Here is a 20,719-nt window from a genome sequence, read left to right as displayed (position 1 = left end):
GTATGGAAAAAGTTTTAAAATGAATGTTTAAAAGGAAAGGAAGGAAGGGAATGAGGGAGAGAGGGAGAGAAAGAGAGAGAAAAAAGGAGAAAGAGAGAGGGAGAAGATAGGAAACAAGGAAAGAACAAGAAAGACATAGTCAACCTGTAGAAGATTATGGTAACCCACACACCAAAACAGTTCTTGTCTTTGGGCAGGAGGAATAGGTGGCCAAGGGTCAAGGTTAGCAGAATTACTGTTCACTGTGTACTCTTTCGTGTCTTTTTAATTTCATACCATGTTAATGTATTACCTATTCAAAATAAAAAAATACCTAATCATGCTTATCCACAAGGGGTCACTATTGAATACCATTTAGCTCTAGTTCTAACGGGGAAAAAACGTTCTGAATTCTTTATGTGATTAACAGGAAGTGAAGGAACAACTTCATTTATGTTCTTATTTTACTTTACACTGCATCATGTTGCAGAAAACAATGGCAATTCGCAAGTCATGCACAAAAGTATGACATTTAAAATGGAGTGAAAAAGACAAAACAGTGAATAGATAATATGAAGTCAGGAAAGAGTTTACAGAAGCATTGTGTCAGTCATCTCCCCTAGTGGTAATTAGATTCTAAATTTTCGATTCTAAAATTAGATTCTAAATTTTCTAGCATCTGGGCTAGAAAAAAAAAAAAAAAAAGGAAGTATGGTCAGTTACACAATTCAAAATGTTGATCAGGAGAATATGAAAACCTTGCAAAAACTTTTCCCTGGTAGAGCCCATTAAAAACAATCCATGAGGACTCTTTAGATGAAATTCTTGATTGGTCTTACTCACAAAAATGATCCACAGATGAATTATAAAACCATGTCATCTTACTCTCTAAGGGAGGTATGAGATGTTTTTGGATTTCAGATGAGAAAGGTTCCATGCATGGTTAATCATGAATGAAAATGAAACTAAGAATATATGCTGTAGAAAAAGAAGAAGAAAAGCCATAAGACTGCTTAAAAACTTCCGTGTCTTACACAGAAGATAGAAAAAATAGAGTGTCTCCAATTGGATGGATTTTTTAAAAATTTGGTTATTGTAATGAATTTATTTTTTCTTAGAGTTGAGCTGATTGTACTTTGGCCAACTAATGGGTTAATACTGTCAAGGGAAATTAGCCCTGACTAAACATTGCCGCTGGCTCATAAATGCACTGGGCTTTGGGTGGTATAAAAACTGAGAGAAATCAGTGTGTAGGAGAGACACAAATCAGTGTCCCTCAGTGACAGAAGCAACAATAATTGTGAAAAATACTTCAGCAGTTATGGACTCATCTGTCATTCAAAGGAAAAAAGTAGCTGTCATTGGCGGTGGCTTGGTAAGAATTTTCACATGGATTATTGTTAGTGGTGGTATTATGTTAACTATTATTACTCGTAATTATTATTATTTGTCACTTCTGCAAATTGTTAATTTTCTTGTGAAAACTTATCTGATATTTAAATACAGCTTTTTTTATTTTTTTATTTTCATAGATTTAATATAGTATGGGTTTTAATCTGTTCTTCTTCAGGAAAGGTATTTTATAGCCATTAAATATAAAGGTTTCTGTTTTCCCTCATCATTTTGGTTAAGGATTTGTTAAAAAGCAAAAATAATGCAAATTGAATTTGATTTTATCCCCAAATTGACTATGTTTTTAGGAACAGGAATTAGTCTTAATATTCATTTTAATAAAAACATTTGTCCCACTTTGTTTAATAACTCAGTTAATGCTGTCTAATGAGAATAAAAGGGTCAAGAAACATGAAGCTAACATCAAAGTATCATGTTGAATGTTCACTAGTTATATGAGTAATTGGAAATAAGATTTATGTGGTCGCCTGACTTACTTGACTCTTCCAGTGGAGCACCTACGGCAGTGGAGTGTGGTGTTTACCTTTCACTGAGCAAGTGACGTAAAGGTGCTGGGACTTGCCCCACACCTAGCAAGACAGAAGGAAAGGTCACTCTCTGCTTTCATAGTTATGGTGCCAAAGGTAGTTCTGTTTAACGTGGGTCTGCTTCAATTTAACTTTGCTTTTTCCCCTCTCAGCAGAATTTCTGCTTCAGAATACAGACATCCCAATTAGTCAAGGTTAAATCATTTCCTTATCACCTTTGGTCAAATCATTTGGAGACTTTTAATTAATTCATTCATGTATCCACTCAACAAAAAATTTATTGAAGGTGTAACACTGTTCTAGGCTGAATATAGATGGTATCTTTTATGCCACACATGTATTTATATAGTATATGCTAACTTTTTTGTTCTGCCTTCCTTAGTGTCTTTTCCCCAAAGTGCTAGAAAGTTCTTTGAACATTTATGATTCTAAATTTTCATTTAGAAATGCTATCACATGATGTGTCGGTCACTGGTTGGGACATGTGTTGTCACTGCTTCATACTAGGCTTGTGTCCAATTCTCTTCTATCAAAATGTTGCACAAAATAAGTATTAATGTGTTCAACAAAATCTTATTACTTACTAAGTGCCAACATTGTTTTAGGTAGTAGGGATGCAAGGGTGAGAATTCCAGAGAAGAAAAAGACAAGGAAGAAGAAAACAAACAAGATAATTTCAGTTAAAGTGAAGCACTATGAAAGAAATGAAAACAGACTAATGCTGTAGAGAGTCGCTTTGGGAGTACCTGTTTAGAATGTGGTCAGGGACAGCTGCTCTGCTGAAGGGACATATTCAGCGGGGACCAGAGACCTGAATGATCAGATAGGACTAACCAAGTGAAGATCTTGAGAAAGAACATTTCAGGCAGAGGGAACAGCCGGAAGAGAAACCCTCGGGCAATAATGAGCTGCCCAAGTTCAAGGAGCAGAAAGAAAGGCAGGAACCGAATGAGGCCAGAGAAGAGTAGCTGATGAGGCCAGAGAAGCTGACAGAGCCAGATCTTGTAGGATCTTAGAGGTCCAGGCACGATCAGATTTTGTTCAAATTACAATGGGAAGCTATTGGAGGATTTTAGGCAGGAAATTAAGTTGTGATTTTAGAAGGTCCCTTGGACCATTATGTGGAGAATGACTAGGAAAATTTTAAGAAGACAAGACAGACCAGTTAGGAGGCTGTTACTTTTTAGTTCAAGACTTGGACTAAGGTGGCAGCAGTGATATCTCATTTTAAAAATTGTCTCTTAGAAATCCAAGGGAGAGATAACAAATATGTGATTGGATATATGGTTTTGGGGGGCATAAAATGTGGGTGTCATCCATGATTTCTCCCTGAATAACATGAGATCATCATCATGTAACCATGTCATACATACGCTGGAAAATAGGAGACAAAAATTACTACTTGTGTATTAGGAAGCAACTAAAATTCCTCTGCAAAAGAAATCTATCCATCCCATTGCTCAGGTCCATGCTTAGGCATCATGTTTGATTCCTTTTTCCATTTTATGCAAATGCTTATTCTTCTTTCACTCCATCAGTAAGCCTTGAGGCTCTATATCCAAAATACATTTAAATTCTAGCCATTACAACCATCCTGGCCCAAGCCATTATCATCTCCCATCCATATTCTTGCAACAACCTCCAAATTAGTCTCCCAGCTTTAACTCCTATTCCCTTATAGTCTGTACTACACACCACAGCCAGAAACACCCTTTTAAAACATGAGTCTGATCATTATCACGCCCTGCTTAAAATCTTCCAATGATCTCCCATTACAAATAAAAAAACCCAAACTCTTTACCGAAAGTCCTGTCTGAACTGAGCCTACCTTCCTTTCTGGCTTCACCCCTTTCCCTTTTTATTTTTTAATCTTATCTACCAGTATCAGAAAGTGCACACTTTGGGTTTTTTTTATGGTTTTTTTTTTTAACCTGTTTCTTAAATATCTACTCCAACTAGGATATAAACTCTTATTGACCAATGTATTCCAGAGGTTGGAATTATGCCTAACATTATGTATTGGGTGGACGAATAAATGAGAGGAATGAGAAAACTTAATGATACAAAGGTGAAAAATAATAACAGATGCATGTTTGAATATTGAGAAAATTATTTTTAAAAGTATCTACTAAATAGAGCAATTCAAGAAGGTTAATGTCTTTGCATAGAGGACAAGATTACATTTTTGCCCATCTTCTTCTGTTTTTTTTTTTCCACCCTCCTTTCCCATCTCCTTCTTTCCATAAACCATATCCCAGTACCTTATACTGTCTAACACATTAAAGGCTCTCCCCTGGCCCCTAGAAAAAAAAAGTAAAAGTTGAGAATCTTTACTTGGACATCCAAAAAATATAGTGAACTTCCCTCAATTCTTATCAGTGGTAGCTTATCATGTCTAGTAACCTTGCCTAGTGAAAAGTCACCCTGAGAAGTTGTTCTTGCTCTGATGTAGTGATCATCTGATCTTGAGTTAATCCAGTTGATTTCCTTTCTTTGAAGACACGTTCAGTCAAAGAGATCAACAAATCAGTAAAGAAACTCCTACTGAGAAACAAAAGGTAAAAGAAACTAAACCATAATCATAAACCAGGTAAAGTTTAAATATTGAAAAAAGAGTGGGAAAAGACATTAAAATAGCATTTCAAGAACATTGACCTAAATATTTAGAAAAACCACTGTATTGACAGATATTTTCCTCCTTGTGTTAATTACAACTCCCCTATCCCTTCTCCAGCCAATGGGATTACCTCCTGCTAGTTCCAGAAGGTAACTGCAGGAGGATCAACCTGTGAAGACTTCTCCTTTCTTTAAATGCCTACAGGGCTTTGTTTGCCATTATCAAATGCTGCCTTCTGTCAAAATTTTGTTATGCATAGTTTATTCCCCATAGAAGCTTTTTACTTTGTAGATCTAAAGATTATTTTATCTTTGGCTCCTGCTACCTTTACAAAGGTTTCCCAGTGCCTTATAATGTGAACCACACTAAAATATTTTCTGTGCATGAGTGCGATTTCAGAACAAAGTGGAGAATCACTCTTTTAGAAGTTATGGGAAATTCTTTAATGTTTTTTTTTTTTAACACAATTATGGCATAAGGAATGTAGTCCTTTCAGAGAGTAACTTAAAAAAGGATTTGGAAAATAATCTCAATTTTGCAGGCTGGAAGGAGTTCTACAGGTGTAGCTTTTCAATTCTAGCACATCAGTTCAGGAAAAACCTACGTTACAAAAAAACTGCCATACAAACTGCCTTACTTCATGTTAGAGTGATATGTTTTCTTTTCTTTATGAAGTGGGAGAGAAGTAGACAAGCCAGAGAAGTAAACAAAGGCCATGTAACCTAAACAGGTGACCTTATTCCATGTCTGAATTCAGTCCTTGAGAGTCAGAAAATACTGCTTTTGATAGCTATTTTCAGTGTTTACAGGTATGATGAAAGTGATCAGAGCAAAAAAGCACCATTTCAGTGACAGCTAAAGCTACTCAAGACCTCATTTTTTGACTGAAGCCAAGAGCCTTGGCTAAGAGTATCTCAGCTGCCTCCTGCTGTTGCAATGTATGTCGACTATTCTAGCATATATTTTGGAGATGTATTTTAGGATATCATTCAAATATTTCTTCTGTTCCTTTCTGCATAAAAGAAACCCCACTGTAGAGGGTTTTGTGATCTACTCTCCCTATGTTTGACCCAGCAAAGTTGTCCATTTAGTAGTATTTAGAGGGTGATGAGATTTGTACATGTTTCGACTTATTGTTGATAATTGTGCCCTGCCCCCTGGAATTCAAGTCAAGTCAGTGGACTCTGCTGACGAAATTGCCTTTGAGGCACTTTGACCTTGACTCTATGAGAGTTTATGTTTCACAGCTATAGATGTTAAATCTTGTTGTGGATTTATAGGCTCAAAATGGTCTTGATGCTAAACTGTCCCCAAATGGTGTTTCTGTTCTGTTCTCAGGATTTTTCCCCCTCACCCCTTACTTTTCACTCAGCTTCATGGGATGGAAACAGTGTTATTCAGTGAGGAGACTTGGAATAGCAGAGTTTGCAACCAGCTGGAAGCTCAGGAAATCTTACCCTATGGGTCTTAGTTTCTTCCTCTTGGGCTAAAACTAGATTGCTAGTCTTTTAATGCTAAGATTCTACTGCTTCTTTTTCACACTTTCTCGCTCACAGATCTCTAGCTTTGTTCTCAACCTACTCCTTTCTAAAAGCAGAAATTAAATGTCACCCAGAATTTTCACTTTCCCCGAAGTAAACATCCTTAGCACAGATGAACCATCAAATGGCTTATAATCCTGGGTTGAGGTCTACACAGAATTTGATTCAAGTGCATACTTTTTATTTTTTGCAAATATTAATGAGCTACACCATGAAAAAGACCTAATTACTGTTAACCTTTATTGTCATTATTTTATCAATATGAAAATAAACTAAGCTCTATTCACTCTACTTTTGTTTTGATACCAAACCAGGCTTGTTCTGCCAGCATGCAGTAAGTCAGTTACTGAGATAACAAGTGTATTAGTCCGTTTTCATGCTGCTGATAAAGACCTATCTGAGACTGGGCAATTTATTAAAAAAAAAAAGAGGTTTAATGGACTCACAATTCCATGTGACTGGGGAGGCCTCACAATCATGGCAAAAGGCAAAAGGCATGTCTTACATGGTGGCAGGCAAGAGAGGGCGTGCAGGGGAACTCCCTTTTATAAAATCATCAGATTTCATGAGACTCATTCACTGTCACGAGAACAGCATGGGAAAGACCCAATCCCATGATTCAATTACCTCCCGCTGGGTCCCTCCCACAACACATGGGGATTTTGGGAGCTACAATTCAAGATGAGATTTGGGTGGGGACACAGCCAAACCATATCAACAAGTTTTGCAGTAAAGAGAAGATTTTATTCACAGGAGAGCCCAGCAAGGAGATGGAAGAACAGCTTTCAAATCCACCTCTCCGAAGATAGGGCTTAGAGATATTTATGGGGTAAAGAAGCGGGGTGGTTTAAGGTGTGGGGAAAGGTGATTAGCAGTAGGGAAAATGAAGTCATAGGTGGTCTGAGCACGCATAATCGAGGTTCACAACTCTTCATAGGACACGTGTTCAGAAAATGGTGGCATTAGCATGCTCTGAAGGTGAAATTTTTGGCCTTCTCATGTCAGAAAGTCACTTCTTGGGCATTTGTGCAGGCCCAGTTGAAGGGCCTGCAACTCTCTTCTTTCCTTCTTCTATCTGCTTTCCCATTCTCCTATTAGCCTTACTCCATGGTAATAAGGTCCAGGAGTCAATGGGGGAGGTAGAAAGAGGGTTGGTGGCCTCTCTCAAGTAGTTTAAACTGGATAAGAGCTGCCAGCCTAGTTCCTGAAAACAAAAAACAAAAAACAAAAAAAACCTTTAAGCAACCATTACCATAGTGACATACATGCCAGAGATGTTGTCTATAAGGAAGCTAGTGACAGATTAGATGTATATTGTTTGGCTACATGACTTTTAGCTATATGGGCTTTGAGATCAACTAGAAGTAAGCAGTAAAAAGCAAGCAAGGCAGGCTAAGTTTGGTGGGCCTCACCATGTTAGCCCTGGGTTTCAGTTTTCTATTTCATAGGCTCTGAGCCTTCTTAAATATGAAAAACTCTCATTAGTGCCCCATATCTAGCACCTTCTTAATACAGAGGTGGAATGGATTTCTTTGTGGCTGTGCGTTATAAATCCCACTCTCCCCTCAGGGAATTCCTCCCTCAGAGATTCCTTCATTTGCTATCTGGTGAGAAGTATCTGGAATGGAACCATCAACTTTAGATAGCTCCAAACTTTGTTAAGTACCTGCAAAGAGTGTGACTTTCATTCCTTCTCACTTGGCCCATCCTCCTCCCAAATACTCTCAGATTATTTCCCTTCTGTCCATATTCACTCAGGCATTTATCTAGTCCTCTATCTGTCCACTCAAAGAAAAAACAAAAAACAGCACCCTCATACACTGTTCATGGTAATTTAAGCTGCTATTTTTTTCCTGGAAAAGAACTTGAAAATATACACATCTGTAGTCTTAAAAATATGGAGGATTTGGCCAGGCATGGTGGCTCATGCCTGTAATCCTAGCACGTTGGGAGGCCTAGGCGGGTAGATCACCTGAGCTCAGGAGTTAAAGACCAGCCTGGGCAACATGGTGAAACCTTGTTTCTACCAAAACACACAAAAAATAAGCCAGGTGTGGCAGCATGTGCCTATATTCCCAGCTACTCAGGAGGCTGAGACAGGAGAATCACGTGAACCTGGGAGGTGGAGGTTGCAGTGAGCCCAGATCATGCCACTGCACTCCAGCCTGGGTGACAGAGCAAGACTCTGTCTCAAACAAAAAAACAAACAAACAAACAAACAAAAAAGGTCAGGGGCAGGGATTTGCAGAAAGCAGCAATAGCTACCTCACCCTTGAAGTTGACCTAAGCATGACATTGCATTCAGAGAAACAATTGTCCTTCAGCCAATGAGAAATTAAAAGGAAATAGAAACTAATGTGGGCTCTCAAAAACACCAAATCTGGAGTGTATTCAAAACTCGCAACAAAACCTTCTGAAATAATCTTGCCCCACTCAATCTGAATCTTTTTCATGTGCTTTGCAGTTATTCCAAAAGCAAGACAAAAGAAGATTGAGCAGGCTCCTCTTACACTCTAGACCATCAGTATTCTCTCCCCAGCTCACTTCAGACTCTCTTCTTTACCTCTTGGTTTTCTCATTCCCCTGTTATCCTTACTCCATTCCCCCACTAGTAACAAGGCCCAGGAGCCGACAAGGCAGAGAGAAAGAGGGTGTTGGAGCTCAGGATTTGCCAGTGTTTCAATCTCTTTTATTCAAAATTGCCCTTTGGTGGGCCATTTCATTAGTGAGATTTTATCAAAAGAAACATGTATGCGTCATACAATCATTTATAATGCTAAAGAATTAAAATAACTTGAATATCCAAATATAAGCATACAATAAAATGTAAGGCTAGTATTAAATACTTTTTCTTCAGACATCTTTTGACATGGAAACATATTTAGAGTACACTTTTTATTTTTTGAAAGAAATTGTGAAAGAAAATATACAATCTGTTACCATTTTGAAAAGAAATGTCATGTATTTTACATACATAGAAAATGTTAATATTGGTTGCCACTGGTGGTAAAATTGTGAGAAATTACTCTTTTCTTCACATTTACCTGTATTTTCTAATTCATTAGAATTTGTGGTTTGTATCACAGATAAAAAGATAGACAAAACACAAGCCATACCAATATTATTCCTCTCTGAGACTTTACTGCTTGGTAAAGTCAGACAAGACTATAAATAAATAATTCAAGGCACTTGAGACATTAAAACACATCTATAAATATATATATGTATATAATTACAGAAGAAAAGGCAAACAAGTCTTTTGGAGCATAGAGGTATCAGGAAAAACTACACTGAAGGATAGTATACAAAGGCATGGAAGAATAAAAGTGCATGGCATATTCAGAAAACATATAGTAAATTTAGTATGCCTATTACAGATGGTGCATGAGAATAGTGCATCATGAACTGGAGAAAGAGGTAGGGATCACATGTAAGAATCTATTATGTCATGTTGAAAATTTGGAATTTTATCCTGAAAAGATGAGGAGCTAATAAACAACAGTAAGACAAAAATACATCATTCAATGTCTGATTTAGAAGATAATTAGTGAGGCCGGGTGCGGTGGCTCACGCCTGTAATCCCAGCACTTTGGAAGGCCGAGGTGGGCAGATTATGAGGTCAGGAGATCGAGACCATCCTGGCTAACACGATGAAACCCCATCTCTACTAAAAATACAAAAAATCAGCTGGGCGTGGTGGCGGGTGCCTATAGTCCCAGCTACTCGGGAGGCTGAGGCAGGAGAATGGCGTGAACCCAGGAGGCAGAGCTTGCAGTGAGCAGAGATCATGCCACTGCACTCCAGCCTGGGTGACAGAGCGAGACTTTGTCTCAAAAAAAAAAGAAAAAAAGAAAAAAAAAAAACAGAAGAAGAAGATAATTAGTGATTGGGCATGATGGCTCATGTCTATAATACCAGCACTTTGGGAGGCTGAGGCAGAAGGATCACATGAGCCCAGGGTTTTGAGACCAACCTTGGCAACATAGCAAGATCCTGTCCCTACAAAAATTTAAAAAATTAGCCAGGCATAGCAGCACACCTGTAATCACAGCTATTTGGGAGACCAAGGCAGGAGACTACTTGAGCCCAGGACTTCAAGGTTGCAGTAAACTATGATCCCAGCCTTGTATGCCTGCCTGGGTGACAGAACAAGACCCTGTCTAAAAAGGAAAAAAAAAAAAAAGATGACTAGTTCTAGTGCAGAGTGCAGACTGAATGCATAGAGACTGGCGAAAGAGGGTGATTACAAAACTGTTGCAGTAGCCTGGTAAAAGCTAATGAGGGACCCATGTAAGGACAGAGCTGTGGGTGGCAGATCTGTTGTGAGACAGACTGAAAAGGAACAGTCAGTAGGACATATTGCCTAATTTCATGTATACTAGTAGGTAGAGAGGGGTGTTAAATATTCACCGAGCTATCCTGGTTGGGTGAATGAGTGAGTGCAATTGCTATTCTCTAAGATATGAAATATATAAGGAGGAAGAAAGTTTATGGAATACAGAATACAGAAGAAGGAGAAAGAGAGGGTTGAGGAATGGGAATAAGTCAAATTTTAGCTATGTTGAGAGGGAGATGCCTATAGACAGGTTCGGTAGTCACAGATGGAGTTCAGGACAAAGATCAAGACTAGAGTAAGTCATAAATTTTCTTAAGAGCATTCATGGACTGTGAGTCATTCACCGTCTCGTAAGAGGGAAAATCAAGACCACTGCTGGGCTTTAGAGATCAATTCCAGATGACACAGATTGGAGAACTCAGGGTAAGGATCAAATAATAAAACAATAGTTGGCATAACATATGCCCTTCTGGAAGATGTAATAGTTACTAACAAAGTATGAAGACACTTTGATGGGCTTATTGCATTGTAAGTAGAGTTAAGAGTCTGATTCTTCTCATTGCATTGATATAACCAAAGATCAAATTCTTGAGACAGCAAACTATAGTTTCATGACCAAATATGGATTTCAAAAACTATTAACAAGTTTTTTAAAAGTTGGATAGACAGAAAACTCAGAAACATTCATGATTCTTAAGGATTAGGGAAGGTGTTATATGCTTCATCAAGTCCAAAGTAGTTGACACATGTTTAATATTGCACTATCAGATTAATTTCAAACACATTATATGAAAAGACATAAAATGTATGGAATTTTTATAATCCTGTTTCCCCTTCTTGTTTTATTTGTTGTTGTTGCATATCAGTTCAATGTAAGATTCAAGGGTCAACATTTATCAATTTAATTGGTTTACCGTTTTCTCATGATCACCGGCTACTTGAACAATTGCTGCTACAGGGGTCACATGGGAACTGACAGAAAACCTAAGCAACGGAAGACAGGAGAAGCATACCTTACCATTTACAGAAAGGAAATATTCAAATAGTATTTTTAAGTGGTAGGTTAGGCATCCCTATAATGAACCGAGATGGGGTCAAAAGCACACGACCTGTAAATAAGGAAGTATGAAGAAACAGAAGAAGAAAGTGGAGAAGCGAGAGAATGACAAATTGGGTAAATCCGTAATTGTGTAACCAAGGAATGTCCTCAGAGTCTTGTACACACAAACAGACCAGACTGGTTATTCATAAAATGTTTAATTTGCAAAATTATTTTGTGAGCAAACATCTCACTCTTGTGAACGTTTTGTGTTTCAAAACAAACACAGAAAATTTTCATAATTGTTCGTGTCCTTACTGGAAACTGTCCTGTCTCTATTAAGGTTTTACCCTCAGAACCAGAATCAGAAAATCTGTTTTATTTCTCCCAGCTGTCTAACTCTGTCCAATTTCTTCTCTCATGTTCCATTCTCCTTGACTATTTATGTTCAGGAACCCAGCTGTGCCTTAACCAAGAGTTTGTGGTGGGCTTAGCATGCTTTACACACCACATTTCCTTTCCACTTATATATTTATGTCTTAGTCCTTCCTGCCAGCATAACAACTCAGTGGCACTGATAGTTATTCCCAATTAAGCACTTTTTACAGAAAGTGAGAGGGGAAAGAAAATTACAGTCTGAAAGTTATATTGTTAGCCACACACATTACTACCTCTTCCGGCTGAACTGACATAACATCTACCAATGTATTTTTTCTTTAAATTTATTTGAACTTCAGTTACACAGAATTGGGATCATATTCATATAAGTTTTGTTTCATTACACACTATTATGAAGGGTCTTCGAGAAAACACTTTTACTTCTTTGTCTGTTTATTAATAATAATAATAATAAGCAGTCATGAATCTACTACTCAACACAAGAAGTGGTAGATAGCTAATGACTTCATCAACTCTGTACTTCTCCCCGACCCATTAGAAGCATTATGCCAACTCTTATTTATCACTACTTTGCATTTTTACATATCATTTTATCATATATTATTTACATATTTATCTCATATATACATGTACATATAAATACTAGCTATGTGTTTCAAAAATTATATATTTGCATATATCTATAGTTTAGTCCTGATTGTTTGTATCATGCAGTATAAAATCATCTGAGTCTTATTTTTTCACATATAGTATTGCTAATATATTCATATCATATTTCATTGTGTGAATATGCCATAATGTGTTCATCCATTCCTCTCTGATAGTCATTTGGGCTATTCCCAGCTTTTTTACTTGTCTGTTTTACCTATGAAAGGCACTACACTGAACAGCCTGGCACATGTCACCTGATATACATAGAGCAAAAGTTTCTCTTGTGTATATGCCTTTAAGAGGAATTGCTAGTTTGTTCAATATGTGAATATTCAACTTGAAAAGATAATTACAAGCCATGTGTAAGAGATCCCATTAGGCCTCATCCTCTCTAGCACTTAATATTTTCATGAGCCTAAGTTAGATTTAATCTTATTGTGCCCACACTACCCGAGATCCCTTATTCTCCCATAAAAATCATTAATACATGTTCAACTGGCAAACACATAAGTGTTGGAAAGGTATGAATTGGCCTCTGCCAACCTTAGAATGATTGAGGCAGAATCTCCACCCTAGTCATCCCGCCTTTTCTGAGATCCTGGAATCAATTTTCATCAAAGAAAAGGAACATAACAAACCCATGCAACCAGACCATTGGCCCATCATTGGCTTGGAGCTGATCCTTTTTCAACATGGTCACTGAGAGCTTTGTTTGCAGCATTATATATTGTAGCTCCTTTACTGTGGTTGAATTTTTAGGAGATGGATGAATGGATTTCTTGCTTCTAAATCTCAGTCTCTCTCCTTTTAGGCCATTTCCCTACATTAGATTTTCACTGATCACTTGATGTTTAGATTGTGGCTTTAGCATCCTACTTGCCTTCCCCCCTACCTGTTTTCTCAGTAAGAGAGACTCATTTCTATTAGGCTGATGCAAAAGTAATTGTGGTTAATGGTAAAAACCGCGATTCCTTTTGCACCAGTCTAATAAATGAACCTCCTGTGTCTTCATTCCAACTCTACTGACCCTGTTGTCTTTTGTGATAATTGACTTCCTAAAAGAAAGAAGCAGAAACTTCTGGACCAGTTACGGACTATGCTTGAAAATAACTCAGGGGTAATTTCTACTGCGTTTGTTTTGGTCAAAGCAATCATAGGCCCTTCTAGATTTAAGAGATTGTAGAAATAAACCCCATGTGTTGATGAAGGAGTATCAAGATCACACTGGAGAAGAGCATGTAGAATAAGGGATATCATCATGACCATCTTTGAAAAATACAATTTGCCACATTCGTCAAGGCAAAATTAATCTTTTTCATGTGTGTTTTCTAGGACCTCACTTATTCTTTTCGTTCTTTACATTGATTTTTACCTGTGAGCCCAGAACTATTTTGTAAGAGGTCTGTGAAATAACATGCATACAAAATTTTGAGTAAGTAGGATAAAATTACGTGACTTAAACACATAATTATTTTTAAAGTATATGTAGATGATTTGTGATGAAATTTATTATATATTTTTAAATAATCCATGTTAGAAATTCAAATAATATAAAAGAATCTGCAAATTTTTAATGTAAGAAGTGGGCCTCCATACTCAAACGTGGTTCATTAAGCATTGATACATTTATATGTTTGTCTCTTTTTACTAAATAGGGTGTTTATTGGGCACAAGGACTTATCCTGGTAACCTCTGACTCCCTAAAATTTAGCAGATTAAGTTATATTTAGTAGGCGCTCAATAAATTTTGGCTTCACTTGGTGACAAACTTTACTTAAAAATGTAATCTCTACCATTATTTATACACTGAACAAATATATATAAAGCACTTACTATGTTACAAACACAGTGGTAGATGCTAGGAATAAAATGGTGAGCAGAATCTGTTGCTAGCTTAGAAGGATAGACAGATATTGATTATAGAAGCACTCTAAAGATGTAAATTTTCCATTGTGGTAAGCTCTTTGTTTTAGTTTGCTAGGCTTGCCAAAATGAATTACCACAAACCGGGTAGCTCAAGAAACAGAAATGTATTGTCTCACAGTTCTGGTGCTAGAAGTCCAAAATCAAGGTGTCGGCAGGGTTGGTTCCTTCCGAGAGCTATGAGAGAAAGACCTGTTCCAGGTCCCTCTCCATGGCTTGTAGATGGAAGTCTTCTCTCTGTGTCTCTTCACATCATCTTTCCTCAATGCATGTCTGATTCCCCTTTTTATAAAGACACAAGTCATATTGGACTAAGGCCCACCCTAATGATATCATCTTAACTTGATTACCTATATTAGGATCCTGTCTCCAAATAATGCCACATTCTTACGGTACTGTGGGTTAGGACTTGAACATATGAAGTTGGAAGGATGCAATTTACCCCAAAGATAAAGTTCAAAGCACTGTGAGAACTCACAGTTGCAAGATTTGAGGTAGGGTGGCCCAGGAAGTCTTTTTTTAGGGAGTGCAACTGAGTGGAGACCTGGAGGATGAATGGAAGTTTACTATGTAAAGAGGAAAGATAACATTTCTGGCCATGGATATAATACATGCTAAACCCCTCAGTGAGGGGCAGCATGGTGAATACAATGGCTAAAAGAAAGATAGCAAGGCTGGGGCAGAAGGGTGACATGATTAGATTTGTATATTTTAAAACATGGGGAAAATCTGAGGCCTATGGTGATGTCATTTTTTTTCCAGAGAGGATTTATGTTTGTTTCTTTTGGGTGGCTGTGATTACCAGCAATCAAAAATTAATGCAATCTGATCAGGACTAGAGATGATTTCCAGACAGGCCCTTGGACTACTGGTTTCCTTCCAGTTTGTCCTTCTCCTGAGATGTACCTGTTTAGGGCCCTGATCTAAAACCTAAGGGGTTTATCAGAACCTGCCCTCCTGAGCAAGGGGTGTGGGAGTGTCCCAGACTCCAAATATTGTACTTCTAGTTTCACGAGTCTGTCAAAAATTCTACTGAAGTCCTCAGCCTCTCTTGCATTCGTAGATGCCTATAGGCGTGGCTCCAAATGCCAGGTTCATCTCTCTGCATCTCCTTTTCCTCTCAGTAGAGGTATTAGTTCAAATGACCTATTACACCATCACCCTAAATGACTGCTTGTGGAAAATAAATGGGAAAGAGACAAGATGAATGCTGGTAGAATACACAGAAAATGTGATATTAGTCAAGCATAATGATTCCAATAACTAGAGGCAGAAAGGCGAAAGTGAAAAGAGAGGAGTAGATGGAAAAACATTTTCAGGTAGAATTGGCAGAACTGGAAATAGAGTATCAAGGAGAGATGGTGACTCCTTTCTAGTTTGTGCAACTGGATGGACGGCATATCATTCATTTACCTAGGGAATATGTGGAGAGGATTGATGAGATGGGAGGGGATGATTGCAAGTTTCAATTCGGATCTGTTGATTTTGAGGTGCTTTGAGACATATCAGAAGCTATATCACTTAAATATTTGTATGCATGAGCTCGAAAAACAGATCTGGATAGGAGATATAAATTTTCATATCATCATGGATGGAGAAGACAGACTTGGATGGAGATTTGAGAAACTCCAATATTTGTCTGTCTTTGCAATGGTGAAAGAGGAAAAGTGGGACTGGCCAGAGAAGTATGAAGAAAACCAGAAAATGAGAGAAGGTTAGTGTTTCCAGAAGGTCTAGTTAACGGTATTGATTACTGTTGAAAATTCAAGTATGATAATTATATACAGATGACTTTACCAAATACAAGTTGCTAGTGATGAGGTAGTAAACTATCACAACCTATATAAAGCTATTGGGAAGACAACACTATAAAGCTTTAAGAAGACATAGATCAGAAAAAATTATTTATGATCTCAGAATAGGCAAAGATCTCTTGAACAAGACATTCGTAATTGCATTAAAAATAAAATGACAATTGTAATTACATTAATAATAAAATAAAAGATGGATGAATATGGTTACATTAAAATAAACAGCTTCTCATCCTCAAAATAGACTATAGCGTTTAAGAAGCAAGGCACAGAATGGAAGAAGATATTTTTCATGTTTAAAAATGACAAAGACTATATTCAGACTCTACGAACAACTAAAAAAAGAAAAGAAAAAAGAAAAAGAAAGAAAAGAAAAAAGATAGGCAACCCAGTAGAAAATGGGCAAAAGACCTAAACAGACGCTTGGTAAAAGAGGAGATCCAAACAGCCAATCAATATATGAAAAAGTGCTCACTGCACTCCAGCCTCGGTGACAGAGCGAAACTCTGTCTCTAAACAAAACAAAACAAAACAAAACAAAACAAAACAAAACAGTGCTCAACTTCTTTAGTAATTAAGCATATGCAAATTAAAACTGCCTTCCCCTCTGACTTACCAGGTCGCACCCTCCCACTCCACAATAATGAAAAGTTTGAGAACATCAAGTGCTGGCAAAGATAAATTCTGAGAAGCTGTTGGTGGGAAAATACATTACGAACAAATTTTGAGACAGTTTGGCATCATAAAAGTAAAGGCACATAAACTTTTGACCAGATATTCCATTTCCATGCATAGAATCCTCGAAAAAAATATCATCTTATATGTATCAGAATTCCTGCACACAAAAAAATGTTCTCTGAAGCATTGTTAACATATTCCCAGACCAGAAACAACTGAAGTGTCTTTTGACAGTAGAATGGATGATCTGTGATCTTTCATGTAATGAAGAATCATTCAGTAATAAAAAAAAAATGGATGACCTTAAGTTTACATGTAATCATGTAAATGAATCCCATAATGTTGCCTTAAAGAAGCAAGATGCAAACACACACACACACACACACACACACACACACACACACACACACACACACGGTAATACTAACTATACGGTTAAAAAATGGGTAAATGGCTGGGCACAGTGGCTCATGCCTATAATTCTAGCACTTTGAGAGGCCAAGGTGGGAGAATCTCTTGAGCCCACGAGTTTGAGACCAGCCTGGGCAGTATAGTAAGACCCCATCTCTAAAAAAAAAACTTAAAAAAAATTTAATGGGTAAAATTAAAGTATATTGCTTAGAAATATGTACACCTAAAGGCTAAAATATAAAAAAGCAAGAATGGGTTATCATGAAAGTCAGAATAATGTTTACCTCTTTGTGAGAGGTAGGGGACTATAACTGGGGAGGAGGTGGGGGGAGTTTGGAGGAATGACACTATTCTACTTTTTGACCAGAGTAGTGGTTATAATGGATGTAAGATTATAAAGAATTGCTTTCTAATTATTCCGTAAGCTATATATGTTTTATGTTCTTTCTGTTTGAAAATTACCTCACTATAAAAAAGTAAAAAAAAAAAAAAAAAAAAAAGACTTCTAAAATTGTACTAATCTTGAATAAATATTGCTATTTTTGCCATTGATACTTTTCAGCAGAAATTGAGTAAATCAATGTGATAAATGAGGCTAGTAAAATATGACCACACATGATGTGAGGCTAGTAAAATATAGCCACACATGATGCTTCATTTTGCTGCTAAAAATTCCCTATATTTGTGGAATCAGATAAGTATTTAATTTTTTTTTGTTAATTTCTAGGTTGGCTCATTACAAGCATGCTTTCTTGCAAAGAGGAATTTCCAGATTGATGTATATGAAGCTAGGGAAGGTACGTCCATGGTGAAAAATGCAGGATGAAGGCTTGGCACCGTGGCTCCCGGCACTTTGGGAGGCCAGGGCAGGTGGATCGCTTGAGGCCAGGAGTTTGAGACCAGCCTGGGCAACATGGCAAAACTCCATCTCTACAAAAAATACAACAGTTGGCTTGGTGTGGTGGTGTGTGGTAGGAGGATTGCTTAAACCCAGGAGGCAGAGGTTGCAATAAGGCAAGATTGCGCTACTGCGCTCCAGCCTGGCTGAAAGAAGGAAGGAAGGAAGGAGGGGAGGGAGGGAGGGAGAGAGAGAGAAAGAGAGAGAGAGAGAGAGAAAGAAAGAGAGAGAGAGAGAGAAAGAAAGAGAGAGAGAGAATGAAAGAGAAAGAAAGAAAGAAAGAAAGAAAGAAAGAAAGAAAGAAAGAAAGAAAGAAAGAAAGAAAGAAAGAAAGAAAAAAGAGAAAGAATGGAAGGAGGGAAGGAAGGAAGGGAGAGAAAGAATTAATTGCAGGATGTGGTTCTAATTCTTTGACTTATTTTTCTTTAGCTTTTCTGAACTTAAAAAGTTTCTTTAATAAAACAATTTTTTAAGAAAAACTAGTTTTTTTTAAAAAAAACACCAACTATCTAAATTTAATTTAATATAAATTTAGTGCTATTAGCATTTTCTTTAGAAGAATTAAGAAGGTCTTTAATTTGGTTCTGAATGAACCAATTGTTCAGGTGCGGTAATTTTGCTTATCCTGGACTAGGATATAAAGAGTGTGTAACATGGAGTCTGCTTCCAATGTCTCAGATCCTCGAGTGGCTGACTTCACACGTGGAAGAAGCATTAACTTAGCCCTTTCTCATAGAGGACGACAAGCCTTGAAAGCTGTTGGCCTGGAAGATCAGGTACTTAATGTATCTTTCTTATAGAAGATAATACCTGGTATTTTTCAACAATTGCGTGGATTTGATTTCATCCTGGCTTAAAAAGTACCATTTAATACCAAGAATCTCTGCATGAAAACTCATTCTACTAAAGCTTTTAATATTTGAAATTTGGCAAGAGGGTGAACATTGGACACTAGAGGCACCCGAGGGGGTCCCTGCAACTGGATGATTGCTTCCGATACTGGGTTCTCAACAGGATGGTGCATCACTGCCTGTAGAAAGTGAGAGTCAAGATGGCATCCAGGATAAGAGGAGCCAAATTCCTTTTTTTCCCAATTGCACAGGCCCATAATCTCTTATCTACAATTTTACACTCCAAAAAACTCTGAAAATAGAAAGCTGCTCATCACTCATTGAGTAGCAAAACCTGACCTGACATGAGACTCTTTGTAGTCTTTTAAAAATCTCATTTAGCATAAATATGTTTTGCTACAGAAATTTTGTGTTTGATTATGGGATGGGTTTATGTGATATCCAGCATATGGGTACTACACTACTTTCTAAAATTGAAAAATTCTGAATTCCGAAACCATGAAGCCCCATGGGTTTGAATAAAGAATGGTGGGCCTATAGCAGATTTTCATCATATGAGTTTAATGTTGTAGACCTTTTCACTGTCTACGTGTAACTTGGTAATATAAACAGACGTGATATATGTATTTTTCTTGATACTACTTCGGTGACAATGTGTCTTTGAGCTGATAGTACAAGTAAATATGAGTGCTATTTGCATTCCTACTATTTTCTCCCAGGTAGCAGCAGCCATGTGTAAGAAAACACTTTGCATTGAATGTTAGGAGCCCTGGGTTTTACTCCTTATAACATCCCTTTTTGTCATGATGAGAAAATCACTTAACCTCTGTAACAACAAACCACTTTCCTCAATCTGTGATATTTGATTTAGATCAGATAAATTTTAAGCCAGTTCTAAGATCTAAGATTAAAAAAAAAAACTAAAAGCTTCACGATCACCATTTTCATTGAAGGAGTTTCTACCACGCTGGGCTTCTATGGTCTTTCACAACTTTTAAAATGTCTTGGAGAATACTTGAAATTACATTTAAAAATCAACTTCTATCTTTCTCGCATAATGCCATGTTACTGTCATTGAACTCAATATTTCTGGTTTCATTTCAGATTGTATCCCAAGGTATTCCCATGAGAGCAAGAATGATCCACTCTCTTTCAGGAAAAAAGTCTGCAGTTCCCTATGGAACAAAGTCTCAGGTAGGTTTACCCCGGAGATCATTGTTTGTGCACTGATTATAAGGAAGTCAACGTCTGGAACTTGCCTCTTGATGGCCCCTCTCTCTCCAGTCCTATCTCTTACGTTGCTTGGCTTAGTCTAGACCCCAGGAATACAGATACTAGTTAGCAAGTTTATTCAGAGGAGATGCTCAAAACAAGCTCCAGACCAGAATAAACATTCAAAAAGAATTAGCTGTAACTGTTCTTATTGTGCCGTTTCTTGCCTTTGTGCTGCCCTGCTACCTGGGACACCCTTCCCCTCTTTTCTCCTTTTCAATTAGATGGAGACGATGACTATCTTATTTGTCGTCAAGCATAATGTACGAGAACAATCTAGAAGCTTTCATGATGTTGTTGCCCTTCCCTAACTCACCCTCTTGCTCAAAATTGGGCTTATAATAGAATATATAGAATGATCCAGAAATGCTTT

The 20,719-nt window shown here is 37.4% G+C and overlaps 1 protein-coding gene across 1 annotated transcript in view; it reads left to right on the top strand.

Moving 5' to 3' along the window:
- Positions 1 to 1,112: 1,112 nt before the first annotated feature.
- Positions 1,113 to 20,719, top strand: part of KMO (kynurenine 3-monooxygenase) — a 54,278-nt gene continuing 34,671 nt past the window's right edge. The window contains 4 exon segments of the mRNA XM_023216185.1: positions 1,113 to 1,354; positions 18,053 to 18,122; positions 18,902 to 18,999; positions 20,179 to 20,268. Coding sequence (XP_023071953.1) covers positions 1,301 to 1,354; positions 18,053 to 18,122; positions 18,902 to 18,999; positions 20,179 to 20,268 — 312 coding nt within the window. The 5' untranslated portion in view covers positions 1,113 to 1,300.

The sequence above is a fragment of the Piliocolobus tephrosceles genome, chromosome 1 (assembly GCF_002776525.5).
Source record: "Piliocolobus tephrosceles isolate RC106 chromosome 1, ASM277652v3, whole genome shotgun sequence".
Lineage (NCBI taxonomy): Eukaryota > Metazoa > Chordata > Mammalia > Primates > Cercopithecidae > Piliocolobus > Piliocolobus tephrosceles.
This window is presented reverse-complemented; position numbering and strand designations above follow the sequence as displayed.